The sequence below is a fragment of the Galeopterus variegatus genome, unplaced genomic scaffold, assembly GCF_000696425.1.
Source record: "Galeopterus variegatus unplaced genomic scaffold, G_variegatus-3.0.2 Scaffold311, whole genome shotgun sequence".
Taxonomy (NCBI): domain Eukaryota; kingdom Metazoa; phylum Chordata; class Mammalia; order Dermoptera; family Cynocephalidae; genus Galeopterus; species Galeopterus variegatus.
The window spans coordinates 444,854-458,934 of NW_007726422.1; the positions used below are offsets into that span (position 1 = coordinate 444,854).

General features: G+C 35.3%; 1 protein-coding gene across 1 annotated transcript in view; it reads right to left on the reverse strand.

Moving 5' to 3' along the window:
- Positions 1-14,081, reverse strand: part of TSPAN12 (tetraspanin 12) — an 80,599-nt gene that overhangs the window by 25,467 nt on the left and 41,051 nt on the right. Inside the window, exons 4-6 of the mRNA XM_008567339.1 lie at positions 13,268-13,342; positions 9,399-9,506; positions 5,313-5,456 (exon numbers count right to left, since the gene is read on the reverse strand). Of these exons, the coding sequence (XP_008565561.1) occupies positions 5,313-5,456; positions 9,399-9,506; positions 13,268-13,342 (327 nt within the window). The remainder of the gene's footprint in view (positions 1-5,312; positions 5,457-9,398; positions 9,507-13,267; positions 13,343-14,081) is intronic.

A 14,081-nucleotide genomic window follows, 5' to 3' on the forward strand; every position in this document is an offset into this window, starting at 1 on the left:
TTTTTGTCTTTTTTCGTGTCTGGCAACGGATCGCAACCCTCAGTGTCGCGCCCGTACCGGACCGGGACTGGCAACGGGATTGCAACCCTCGGTGTCGCGCCCGCACCTCGCTCAGCCAGTGAGCGGGAACCGGTCTGTATGTGGGATCCGAACCCACGGTGGGAGCGCCGCCGTGCTCCCAAGCAGCGCACTGTAGCAGTGCGCCACCGGGCCGGCCCCCTAAGAGAGCCTATTTCTAACTATTCATCTGAAGTAGCTCTTTCACCAACAAAGCCATTTTCCAGCACATCACCCTGTTCAGAGCCTTTGAAGTGCTTACCAGCACCTGAAATTATTTTCTATTGCTTTTTTTTCTTGTTAAATGTCTGTATCCCTTACTAGAATACATTATACGAGAGGATAGACTTTTGTCTGCAACATTCTCCCCTATGTCCCTGGTATTTAGGACAGTGCATGGAACCCAGTGGGCAATCACAACACATTTTGAAAGAATGAATGCAGTGGAACCAAACTGAGGGTCAGAGATGTTTTCATCTGTGATTTTTCTAAAGCTATACTTTTATACAAGTGTGTAGCTTATTATGAATATTTGGGGAGATCTGTGCCAAACCTAACCATACCTCTGATGGGGATGTTTCTAAAATGTGTAATTGTTGCTTTATTCTGCTCTGTCACTTTTCACTGGTTTCAAAACATGCTATAAAATATTATTGGGTCAGGGACCACGCAGGCCACCAGATGGTTGAGAATGATTTATTTCCTTGATTTCAGACTACTAAAGAAAGATTGCAGGAAGAAAGCCAGTTCTTATCTCTGACCTTACAGAATATAAAAGATAAAAGAGACCTTGAAGTTCATCTAGTCCAGATTCATGCTTAATTTAAAAATCTACTCTACATCCCCAATGACATGGTTACCTAACCTTGACTTTAATATTTTTAGTGATGAGACACTCACTGTTTTACAAGATAACCTATCTCACAATTGGACAGATTTTGATGAGCAAGTTTTTCCTTCTATTGATTCAAAATTTCCTTCCTGTAACTTCTGGCTCTTGGAACAATAATGAATAAGTCTAGTTTCTGTTCTGAATTATGAACTTTGAAATATTTGAAGACATCTAAAATATCTTCTGTAGTGCTCTCAACTTCAGCATAAATAACCCAAATACCTCCAGCTGCTCCCCACTTGTTTCTTTTTCTAGATTCCTTAACTTCCCACTGATGATCTTTGGACATTCTGCTATTAGAAAATATACGTTCTCTAGGGGAAGGTGAAATTAAGTTTTATTTGTAATTATGGATTTAAGTTCTTGTGCCATAAAGCTACTAAATGTAAGTCAATTTACATTTAGTTCCCTTTTGTAAGTCAACTACGCATATAATTATGTATTATATCATTACCAATATCAGCATCTGTTATTAATCATAAAATGCAAAAGCAGATTACTCTGATAAAATGAAACTCTATCTCAGTTGGAAATCTGTGCCTAAAGAACATCTCAACAGTAAGTTGACAGTGCCAGTTTACTACTGAAAGTCATATGAAAATATAAAAAAATGCAAAATAATCTGAGCTATCAATTAGCACGTACACAATAGTATGGCTGGTCTCAACCCTAAAATTTGTGGAACGAGAAATTATAGACATCCTGAAAGTAAAGCATTCCATTATAAAGTACTATTAGTAAAATAGTACTGGACAAACTAGTAAAAATAAATTGTATTTTTACAAGAAAATTATATTAAATGTTTAATTGAATTGTTTTCAGCTAAATAAAGGAAAATTGAAGACAATTTGTCCACATTCAGATTTTGTAGGAATATCTGGTAAATTAGTTCATATTTTGCTGTTCTCATGATCACTATTAATTATAATCATATCATCAGTATTAATCACTAAAGCAGGTAGAAATTACTATACTACGGTGCTGTAGCCCAATAATTCCCCATATTGACATGCTATTGCTAAAAACCAACAAATGCATTAAATTCATAGTAGAAAAGTTGATAGGTTTCAATTCATATGTCTACACTTACATCTATACTGTAATCATCTATTCTTTTAATGCCTAAAAGTAAGTTACAATATATTTAAATATCCTCAATTATGTTTGCGTTTAATACTGCCATGGTTTGGATGTAGTTTGAACCTGCCAAAACTCATGCTGAAATATAATCCCCAAAGTGGCTGTGCTGGAAGGTGGGGCCTAGTGGGATGTGTTTGGGTCATGGGGGTGGATCCCTTGTGATTAGATTAATGCCCTCCCTGGAGGGTGAGTGAGTTCTGGCTCTCACTGGGAATGGATTAGCCCCAGTGGGAGCAAGTTGTTAAAAAAGAGTCTGGCTTCCTCAGTTTCTCTCTCTTGCTTCTCTGGCTATGTGATCTCTTTGCACATGACTGCTCCCTTTCTGTTTTCCACCATGAGTGGAAAGCAGCCTGAGGCCTTCGGCAGATGCAGCTACCCAATGTTGAAATTTTCAGCCAATATAATCATGAGCCAAATAAACCATTCGTATCAGTCCATTTTGTGTTGCTATAACAGAAAAACCTGAGACTGTGTAATTTATAAAGAACAGAGGTTTATTTGGCTTATGATTCTGGGACAGATGCATGTGCCATGGGCCTCAGGCTGCTTCTACTCATGGCAGAAAGTGGCAGGCAGCAGGTGGGTATAAGCAGATCGCATGGCGAGAGGAAGCAAGAGAGAGAGAGAGGAGAAGTTCCAGGATCTTTTAAACAACCAGCTCTTGCAGGAACTAATACAGCGAGAACTCACTCATTAATCCTCCCTCCCCCAGGGAGATCATTAATCCATTCATGAGGGATCCACCCCCATGACTCAACCAGTTTCCAACAATGCCACATTGGGGATCAAATTTCCACATGAGTTTTGGAGGGGACAACACATCCGAACTCCATCACCACTTTCCTTTATAAAATATCCCAGTCTCAGGTATTCTGTTATAGTATCACTAAATGGACTAAGACAAATACTATCTCAGAAATATTAAGTACTGTTTTCTTTTTTATGGAACAAACAGGACTTTCTTGCATGTTAGTTGACCATCCCTACTACAGACACTAGCCAATATTTAGCTTTCAGACAGGACAAAAGATGTGACATAATCACAGAGAAACCAAGAAACATTGACCCAACAATTTTTTGTTCAATAAACCAATAAACTATACCTTGTGTATTCCTTTGCATTGGGAGTCAAATGTTACTAAACACTATATGTTTAAAATAATAACGTCCAAACACAATGCTTCTCAGTAGTGTTAAGCATGACAAAAAGTATTTTGATTATCTGTTTAAAGTAAACAACTTGAGTTATTCAGTTGTTTCAGTAATTTTTGAAATGGGTTGGCTTGTGTTCTCCTTAAATTCATAGGTTGAAATCCTAACCCCAGTACCTCAGACTGTGATTTGGAAATAGGGTTTCTGCAGATGTAATTAACTAAAGATGAGATCATACTGGAGAAAAGTGGGCCCCCAATTCAATATGAGTAGTGTTCTTATAAAAAGGGGAAATACGAAGGCAGACATTCACTAGGAGAACACGAAGTGAAGATGTAGACATAAATGAGGGTGATGCTTCTACAAGATGAAGAAGGGGGAGATTGCCAGCAAGCCAATAGAAGCTAGAGGACAGGCATGGAACAGATTCTTCCACATAGAACCTCAGAAGGAACCAATCCTGCTGACACCTTGATCTTGGACTTCTACCTTCAGAAATGTGAGATGATAAATTCCTGCTGTTTAAGTCACTCAGTTTGCAGTACTTTGTAACAGCAGCCTTAGCAAACTGATACAATTCTGAAACTCTTAAAAAAATATTTGATGCTCTTCTTTGGGACATGCCTTCAGAGCCCAAAGCACTTTATTTTGAATATCCTTAAATGTAGCATATTCTTCTCCTCTGAGATAAATTTTTTTAACAACCAAAAGTTACTCATATCTAAGACATGAATACAATGAATCAATTATGTAGGTAATGTATGATTCTTTTAATTAATTATTTACAGCACTCAAATTTGTCAATTTACAGTCTAAATTAACTGGAAATCTCTACAACTGACTTTGGCAGATAGTATAAAAGATGTTTTGAATGACAGTATTCTAGGGAAAAACGTATAACCTAAGTTAACCATCTTGAATTATATAAAAATTCAACTTTTATAAATTCTGTTTCATTTAAAATTTTCATTGTTTATAGACATCCTATATATATATATATGTTTTATGAATAGGGTAAGTAGTTGCTTTAATGTTAAGCCAGAGGTTTGCAACAGTGCTTTGTGATAACCAGGTACTTGACTGGAGATGTACATGGGGAATGATCCCAGCCCCTTAGCCTGAGCAGCTTCCTTTCTATTTGATTTACATTTTGAGTTTCCATCCTAGACCCACGGCCCAATAGTACTTACTGTAATGAGGGGAATGTCCTATACCTGCATTGTCCAGTATAGAAGCCACTAGTCACAACTGGCTGTTGAGCACTTGAAATAGGGCTAGTAAAACGGAGGAACTGAAATTTTAATTTAGGTTAATTTTAACTTTAATTTATATGGCCACATGTAGCTATTGACTATTGCACTGGACAGTGCAAGTCTAGCTTTTAATTTGAAAAAGGGATTTCACTGCTAACAAAGTTTGAAAATCATTATTAAAGTAAAGGAATAGGAAACTTTCTGCTAAAAGGGAGTAACTGATTTTTCTGATAAATTTTTTCAGAAAACACAAATATGCAAGCTTCTTGGGCACAGGACAATTGATTTTAATTCCAGCAAATAATCAGTGAACTAAAACCAACATCACTACTCATTAGCCAGCAGGGGGACCTGAAGAGTAGCACTGCAGCACTGTCTCTAGAAAGCTAGATTTTTGGGGGTTTTTTTTCCACCACCACATGTGTTAGTCTATGGAGGGGCCCTAAAATACATATTCTTCCCAATTCCAAACCTTGTGCTTCCCAAACAAACATCCAGAATTAGCTACATACACTGCACATCTGTTTTCCAAGGATCCCTAGGAGATGGTAACACAACTTGGTTCCAGACAATACTGTTCAATATCCTATTAATTCTAAACCCTGGTCTTCCCTGCTTTCCTTTATTAACATGTGAGTAGTGTTAAGAATTTTACGTTAATTTTTAGCTTTATCCTGTTTCTCTATGTATCAGAGAGAAATTGTAAGGCCTTTTATATTTAGACAGAAAAGGAACATTTCATCGGCATGTTGCTGATTCTTTACTTAAAATTATTATAGGAAAATGTACATCCACAAGTTAACAACATATGGTCTTACCTCTTGATAAAGGTCACTGAGATCTTCCTGGTGGGCCTGTTTGGAACATCCTGGGAATTCCCTAATGCAGCAGGAATCTGGGGGCCAGTCCATCTCTGTCATTTCCAACCAGTCAGTGAAATACACCACTCCACAGCACTTAAACTGCAAAAGAATTACTGGTCAGACCCAGAAACTACAAAAATATTTTCTTAACTTAAAGGAGATTAAATGTCAGATTTCTTAAATTTTTGTACCCAGAGCTAAACTCACTTCTGTTATTACCTAATGACACATGTATATTCTATGTTGATGATAGAAATGTAGTAAAGGAATATGATGGCTAACCATTCATAATGGAACTATTCTCAACAATAATGTCCATAGTATGTAAAAACAAATCAGGCAGTACTAAGAATCACCCCTCAACTGTAAGATCCTCTACAAGTAATCATATAGCAACAGATTTAACATACACACTAACAAACCAAATAGCTGAAATCTTATCCTTATTATTAAACTTCTAGCCACTAAAGAGTAATAACTCAATTTGTGTATTGCCTAGTTACCAGTTTAACTGCTTAACAAATTCAAGTATTATATTAAAACTGCCTGTGATCTTTGTAGAAAGATTTGTTGACCAAAGCCCACATCACAAGTTACCTGACATGGATTCCTTAATCAGTAAAATTTCCAAAAAATTTGAGAAATAGGTTTGGCCAACTAATTTTTATTCAACCGAGTAAGATTCTTGAAATAAACTTGTAATCCATCACCATAATCTCAGGAAAAATAATGTGTCTTTAGCCTGAATAAAGTTGGACTTAAGAAAAACTACATTATTTTTCTTAAATTTTATTTAACAAAACTATACTTTCATTTTTGTCTCATTTCTCCAAATATTAGCAAAAACTTTCTCTGATCAAGGATTAAAAACACTGCTCAAGGATATACATAGATTAGACTCAGAACAATTAACTATGATGAATAATTTTCTGCCCTTCGGTGGAGAAGGATTACTCTTCCACATAGTCAGAAGCATGGAATATAGGCAGTGACTTGAGAAGAACTTTGCCAAGAGTAACAAGCTATGCAAATTATGTATCCCAGCAGATCGATCTGTGTTCAAGATTAACATTGTATCATAAAAAATCACAATTCACTACCGTTTCAAAATTTAACTAAAATCAACTTTAAAAAAATCAGAACTTCTCATGTAAAATGAAACAAGGGAAATACTAAAACTTATTTTGCATTTTTTCACTTAACTAAATATCTAATCTTTAAAAAAAATCATCTTAGTACTATAAATGACAAATTACTGAAAGCTATGAGTAATACTAATATTTTGAGAAAGTGTTTTTAAATTTTTAATATTTTCCTTTTATAAACTTATTCTAAAAGCCATGAATATACCATAAACATTACAAATTAAGTCAAAGATAACTTGATATACATATTTTACATAATTCATTGAGGAGCCACAAAAAAGATATGTAATAAAAAGACTTCTGTTTCTAAAAATCGTAAACTACTGCATTTCCAAGTCAACATTTTAAATCTTTTCCCTCAGAGAAAACTCATTTCTCTCATTTCCTAATGACATGAGTCCTTTCAGCACTGATGACACATGGGCAGTCCTTGGAACACTTTAACTCCATCCACAATGGGACAGCCCATTTATCTGGCTTTGGTGGGAAATGAGGTGCTCCATTGAAACAACTTTTCCAAATAACATAAGCATATCATGTTCAGTGCCAAACATTTTTTGTTATCTTAATAAATCACTATTTTTTTCTTTTTATATAGTTATCTTTCCTCTTAAACAGAAGATACTGAATTTGTACTAAAACTTTTCCTGAAAACTCCCTTAAGTAAACCCAATATTATACCAACACATTACTGTAGTCTACATCTCCTTGTCATTTTCCTGCCACTTTTAATATCGCACTGTGAGATAGCAGCACTCTTGCTGACATTGTGTCAAGCTCTAGAAAATACCATCACATTTTACATATGGATAAACTGAGGCCCTTGACTGGCCAAGTAAATTGTCAAGGTCTCAGGCTAGTGTGGGGAAGAGACTATTCCAAAGCTTATGCTTCAACCACTATATTAAAATAAATACATTTTTTAAAAGTTAGTTTTTAAAAAAAAGTAGTAAGTAAACTACAGCTTAAATGAGAGTCTACTAAGTTGAGGTACACGCACAGAGTAGCACTAAATGAGGAGCAAGGAATACTGGGACCTGACAAGGTCACTTTCTGCTGTACAATTTATATTGGAAGAGGGGTGTTAGGAACTGAATTGTGTCCCCCCACCAAAATTCATATGCTGAAATTCTAACCCCCCATACCTCAGAATGTGATCCTGTTTAGAGATAGGGTCATTACCTCTTTATAGAGGTAATCAAGTTAAAATAAGGTCATTAGCTTGGGCCCTAATCCGATATGACTGATGTCCTTAAAACGAGAGACAATTTAAACACAGACACCTAGATACAGGGAAAACAATGTGAAAACACAGGGAGAAGACAGCCAGCTACAAGCCAAGGAGAGAGACCTCAGAAGAGAACAACTGTGCCTACACCTTGATTTGGAACTTCCAGCTAGAGGCTGGAACTGCAAGAAAATAAATTTCTATTGTTTAAGCCAACCAGTCTGTGATGCGTTGTATAGGAGTCCTCACAAACCAATATGATGAGCTTTTATAAAGTTTTTCAGGGTACCAGAAGTCTCACCACATTCTTGTATGCGAAATAGGCTTATGATGTGGAGGAGGGAACTTATCATAAATCTAAAAATAATAATCATTTGCAGTGCTTATACATTGTTCATCTAAGTGGAAGCCCCATCAGAAAACAACTCACTTTGCTTGTTAACGTGGATTATCAGAGTTTACATCACAAATTCCAGAAAATAAAGAGCTCTGGGCAGCTCCTACCCAGGACAGTAGCTGAACACAGCTTACTATAAATTCCCTAATGCTTCACTTATTATTTTCCCTTTGTGTTGTTTTTAGTACAAATGTGCAGTAAACAAAGTCAGGAAGCATTTAAATCAACAGGAAATCTGTGTTACAGTGATAATTTTCACCATCACAACAATCGTAACACAAAGAGCCAGATTTGGAGATTGTCCTGGACTTGAACCTCTGACTATATCCAGGACACAGTAACTAAGCAGGGAGCTGGCTATCAGTCTTGTAAGATACTGATTCCCAAATGCTTAGTGGCTCAGCTCTAAGATAAAGGAAACTGAGATACCTGATCATCTGGGAATGTCATTCCAATCACAAAGAAACTGCTTGGGAGAAGAGCTTGGTTTGAAGCAAGATCGATGGTTAATTTCAAGTCACCAGATTTTAAACATCTAAATACAATCCCCGTTTGAGATAACTATTGGGTGCAGTGCTACATGGCAATTAGATAAGAAAAGATAAAAGCACCTAAACTTTGTAATGTTATTGTTAATAACCATAAGCTAAGTGAGATCTAGTTTATGATCTCTTTTAGTCTTCTCCACAACCAGAGGTGTTAGATACTTCTGTTATCCCTATTTTTAATTTTATCCCTACTTTTATTTTTTACAGGTGAGGAAATTGAAGCTTGAGGAGGTTAAGTAAATTATAGAAGATCATTTAATAGTAAGAAACAGAGCTAGGATTTGAGCCAAGGTCTCTCTCACACCCTTAATGATATATATTGACTACAAATTCCCAAATGAGAATGATCATTTAAAAAATTATAATGATATTTAAAATACACATAGCTTTAAAAGTCATGAAAAATATCTATTCAAATAGAACTTGGATATTTACCAAATAACTTTCATAAAAAGAAAACCATATCACTTCAGCAGATGGCCTTTAAGAAGTTCTTAAATATATGTGAACCATGTGAAATGAAGGGAAAATGGTATACGTGGGAAGAAAAACAGGGCATGGAGTTACTGAAGATATTTTTCAGCAAAGAATTGCACCAGTGCTAATTGAATCATTAGCTTAATTTTTCAGCACAGAGAAATTACCAGTCTCAAAGCTTTGAACATCTGGCTTGAAAGTATGCTGCTTATTCCATACTCACTACCTCAGAATTGTAGCATTTACCTCTCTCTGAAAAAAATTCCAAGCATGAGTAAGCCACCGGTATCTAGGTAAGCCATAATTTGTCATTCTGGCTTTCAGAGTGACCATATCTGACCACTGTACTGGGACCTGGAAATAAAAAGCAAAATATCAACAACTATAACACACAAAAACACACACTCAGACACAGATAGACTCACTCACAGTCACTCACATACTCACACATACTTGGAATGTATTATAATCAACACATACTATTTTAATTCTATATTTTCTTGTGGCCTAAATTAAGCTCAGCATTATGAAATACTTATTGAACAATCTCTACATGTCAATTTTTATTCTAAATAAGGAGATACTTTGTATGAAGCAAAATAAGGAGAATCACTGTAATGCCAATATACTTCCCACAGATACACCGGAAGAGCTCCTCATAACCAATGATCCCTGCACAGAAATGCCTTTTGATTTGATTTCATAATGCTATGAAGTTGTTCTTTGACATAACTGCAGATAAAGGTACTAAAATAAAGGGGAAAGAATTAAGAAGGGAATGAATTTGGCTCAAGTCAAACCTCACTCTGGATTAACTTTGTAAACGCATTTCCAAAAGTTGGATTTTGGAGGCATGCTAGAATTTTAGAAAGAACAATTCTGAAATGAAAGCATTTTTTGTGCTTCTATCCTCAAGTTGCCTAGCACTGTGTGTGTCACAGAATGTTTAATTGTGACAGAGCTTCAGGGCAGGTATGCAACACAACTGTTGGCCAGAAATCTGGTCAGCATATCAACCTAGGTTTTATCTACAGGACTAGGAGAAACTGAGGTATACAAATCCTAGTCTCAGCACATATGTGGTATTAAAGTAACTCTTTGGAAATTGGACAAGTATCTACATCTAATATATGGCGGGGTAATACAGGCAGGGTTTAGTGAGACAAACTTGAAATTCAATAAATGACATAAAGATCAAGAACCAAAAAAGAGAAAGGGGAGAGGTGAGTAAATAAAGCTCCAATAAAATTTGAGATTAGGATTATTTTGAAATCTTATTTCTTAAAATAGTAATATCAATAGAAGTAGTTAAAAAATTCCCAACCACAGAAATTCTTCATTTTTTTCCTTTGTTAATTTTCTTTTTGATTACTTGGAAATGCAGAATACAAAAGAAAACACCCAAACACTTACGCACGCAATTCTATGGCCCAAATAATGGACTGATAGATACATTCTGTATTCATATGGCTTCAACAAAGTTCAGGAACCTAACCACAGTTCAAGTCACTCAGTATAAATTATTATTATCTCATATCCTTTTGGGCATAAAATAAATGAAAGTGAAATTGTAAATTTTCTAGAAATGTATAACCTGAAACAATTAATATTGACAGATTTTTATCTAGAGAATAATGAAATAATGGGGAAACAGACTCTCCTCTGATGGCAAGTCTCTTGATTTAGTTAATATAATAGTCATTTTTTAAAAATTTTATCTTCCAAAATAAATATAGGCTGTTCCCTCATTGTGACCACAATCAATCTGAGACCAAATGTGGCAAGAAAACAGAGGAGACCTTTGAGGTTCTTGCACAAAATACTGGGATCTGGCCATAAAGTAACAAGTAACACACACATCGATAGAACAACTAAAATCACAAAGCCCATTCTATGTAAAGGCCGTGTTCTGCAAAATTTGGCAGATAATAAACTTTAATGGTACTTTTCATTCACACTGCTATTAGTGCAAAAGCAATAAAAAAAAATCTGGTGAACTTTTCTTAAAAAAAGACTGCTTTCCACATTTCACTTTTAAACAGCCCTTGCTCTATCCTGGTGATGTAATGGGGAAAATTTACACAAGCATAACAGTGATGCAGTCCTCAACTGAAATGGCAATGTGCGCTTTTTAGTACTGCAATACTAAGAAGCTATTTGCAGACCACCCTCTAACAGAATAGAAGAAAGTATCTAAACAGGTATAAATTTCTTTCAGTTACTCATGTTTCCTAGAACTATGGTGGAATCAAAACATTTCCTTTCAAACATCATAAATTAACTCATTTTGAACTTGTTATAATTTAGGAAATTTATCAAATATTAGTAAGACATATACATTATAAAACATTTTAAAAATCCATGAGAAAGTAAGCTCATTTCTAAAAACCCCACCAAACAGAACACAGTCAAAAGTTAAAGTAAGGGGATCAAGAATTAATTGTAAGATTTATTCTCTATTGCTTAATGACAAGGGGATAAATTTATCATTTGAAACAGAAAAAATTAAGAGAGACAATCTCTTTACCAATAAAATATAGAAACTGAGTCCCTAGAACTAACTACTTTTTCACTCCCCCAAATATACAAAGTTTCTAAGGATGGAGTAAAAATACGATTCTCAAAGACAGGAAGAGAATTCCTGTTTTAATGAGAGACTTTGTTTTAAAGAAAGTTCTTTATATTCAACTACTTAAAACCTGTCCTGACTTTTCAATTTTCATAAATTTTCTCTTCGAGCATCTTCACAGGGGCTCCTATGAGTGTCAGTGCCAAAGCATCATTTACATGTAAATTGGAGCACGCAGAGTATCCAGTAGTCTGTAGTTACCACTTAGTATTCAGAACAGTCTCACAGTACAGTAGCAGGTTTGTCATAGAATCTTTAATAACCGCATCAGTACCAGCAATGACTTCAATTTTATTACACAACTGCCCAATGCCTCTCTTCTCTCTGAAACAAATACAAAATAATCTCCCCCTCTTCCTAGGAGTTCTTGAAATTTTAAATGTTTGTCTCATGGGGGAACATATCACAGATGCAAATGCCCAGTCTTTGCCCATTCCTCACCTGCCTTTCCTTCCATTCTGATTTAATATACCTGAGCTGGAACCTGATAATGCACGTTTTTAAGAATCACCCTGGGTGACTCCTACTACAGATCCAAGGACTACATGTTGAAAAACACCATTTTACTGAAACAGAATTACTCTATAATGCTTACAGTGCAAAAAATCTGACCTGACTCCATGGAAACAGCCAGCATTCACAGACTTGCAAAGGCGCTCAGCCTCACTCGTAATAATGCACTAATTTTTACCCATGAAGTGAGCAAATATTTAATAAGTAATAATACTCAATGCGAGCAAGGGTGAAGGGCAAGTGGCGAACGACACATGACTGGTAAAATCTTAGGGCTGAGAATCTCTTATCCTCATTCATTCTAACACAGCTATAAAAGTTGTTCCAGCAGCTTCAATTGCTGAAATAAAAGAGAAAAAATGCTGAAGAGCTGTTTTCAAGTAGCCAGGTCTCAAACTGTGAGGGTATTTCTAGACTGCAGTAAATACACAGCAACTCTTCAAATACACTTCTTAAAGTGGAAGATGGTTCAGCTTGTTGCAAATAGGAGAAGCAGGCTTCCTAGTAATCGTGGACTGCTGGAGTCAGCATTTCAAAAGGCCTTATGCAGGTTTTCAAGCATTCTCAAACAAATCATGTTGGAAATGTGAATCTTTCCTACTATTAACTCAGAAGTTGGTAAAATTATTTTAAAACATATTATTTTTCATATATTATATTCACGTTTAAGCAATCTGTGGAATGAAAGACATATATCAGAGTACACCAAATAAAATATTACAAATTATGGTTCAGAAATGTGCTTTAGACACAGAAAAGAAAATGTTATTTTTATAAATATTAAGAATGTTATTTTTTAAGTACTATTTTTATAAGTATTTTATAAATGTTATTTTTATAAGTATTCATTGTTATCAGGTAGCATAAATATTTACATTAATAATGATGTGCCTAAATTACTCTTAAGTATCTGATTCAGAAGGCTGCACTGGATATTATTTTAGATTGTAATTAGGTCCCATTTTGAACTCACCATAAGTTCCTGCTCATATGTCCAAACGCCACAAGCCAGTTCTACACAGAAAATAACAAGTAAACTTCCAAAGTACTGCAGAAAAACAGAAGAATATGCCATTAGTATAGAGTCAAAATAAAGTACGGTCATCAGAGACCTACTAAATATTATTCAGTGTTATGTTAATCTAATGAACAAGAAAACAGAGGCAAGTTTTCATGAAGACCCATGGGACTGGATGGAGAAAATTTCAGCAAATTTAGAAACATCTGCAAATAACATTCAATACTCACCTAAGCAGGTCATTGTTTATTATTCTTCTCTTGGGACAAATCTTCTATAAATGCCAGTACTTTCATTAGGTTAAATAAGAATTTACATGTTATAGTTTGATAAACTATAGTCAAGTTCTCCTAGAAAGTGGGCCTAATTTCTTTCAAAGTGGATGAGGTGAGGTTAATAAGCCCAATGCTCTTCCTGTGAGCAGACTTTAACTCATTCTTCTAGACAGAAGGGCCTCGTTTACATTCTCAGAAAAGCACAATATAGAACAAAATCTCAACTACTGATGACACTTTAAAATATATAGTAAGTTCTTGTTATGGGGAAGGCACTTGGGATATATAAAACAATATGAGAAATTCTAATCATGTATGCACAGGCAAATAACATGAAGTTGAATATAATGTCAAAACAGAAAAGGAGATAAAAATTCAGGATTCCTATGAAATAGAGAATTAGGCAGCATCGCAAAAGTTGAAGAGGATTGGAATGAGAAGGGAGAATTCCAGACAAATAAAAAACACAAAGAAGTTTGCAGAGGAAGCTGGAA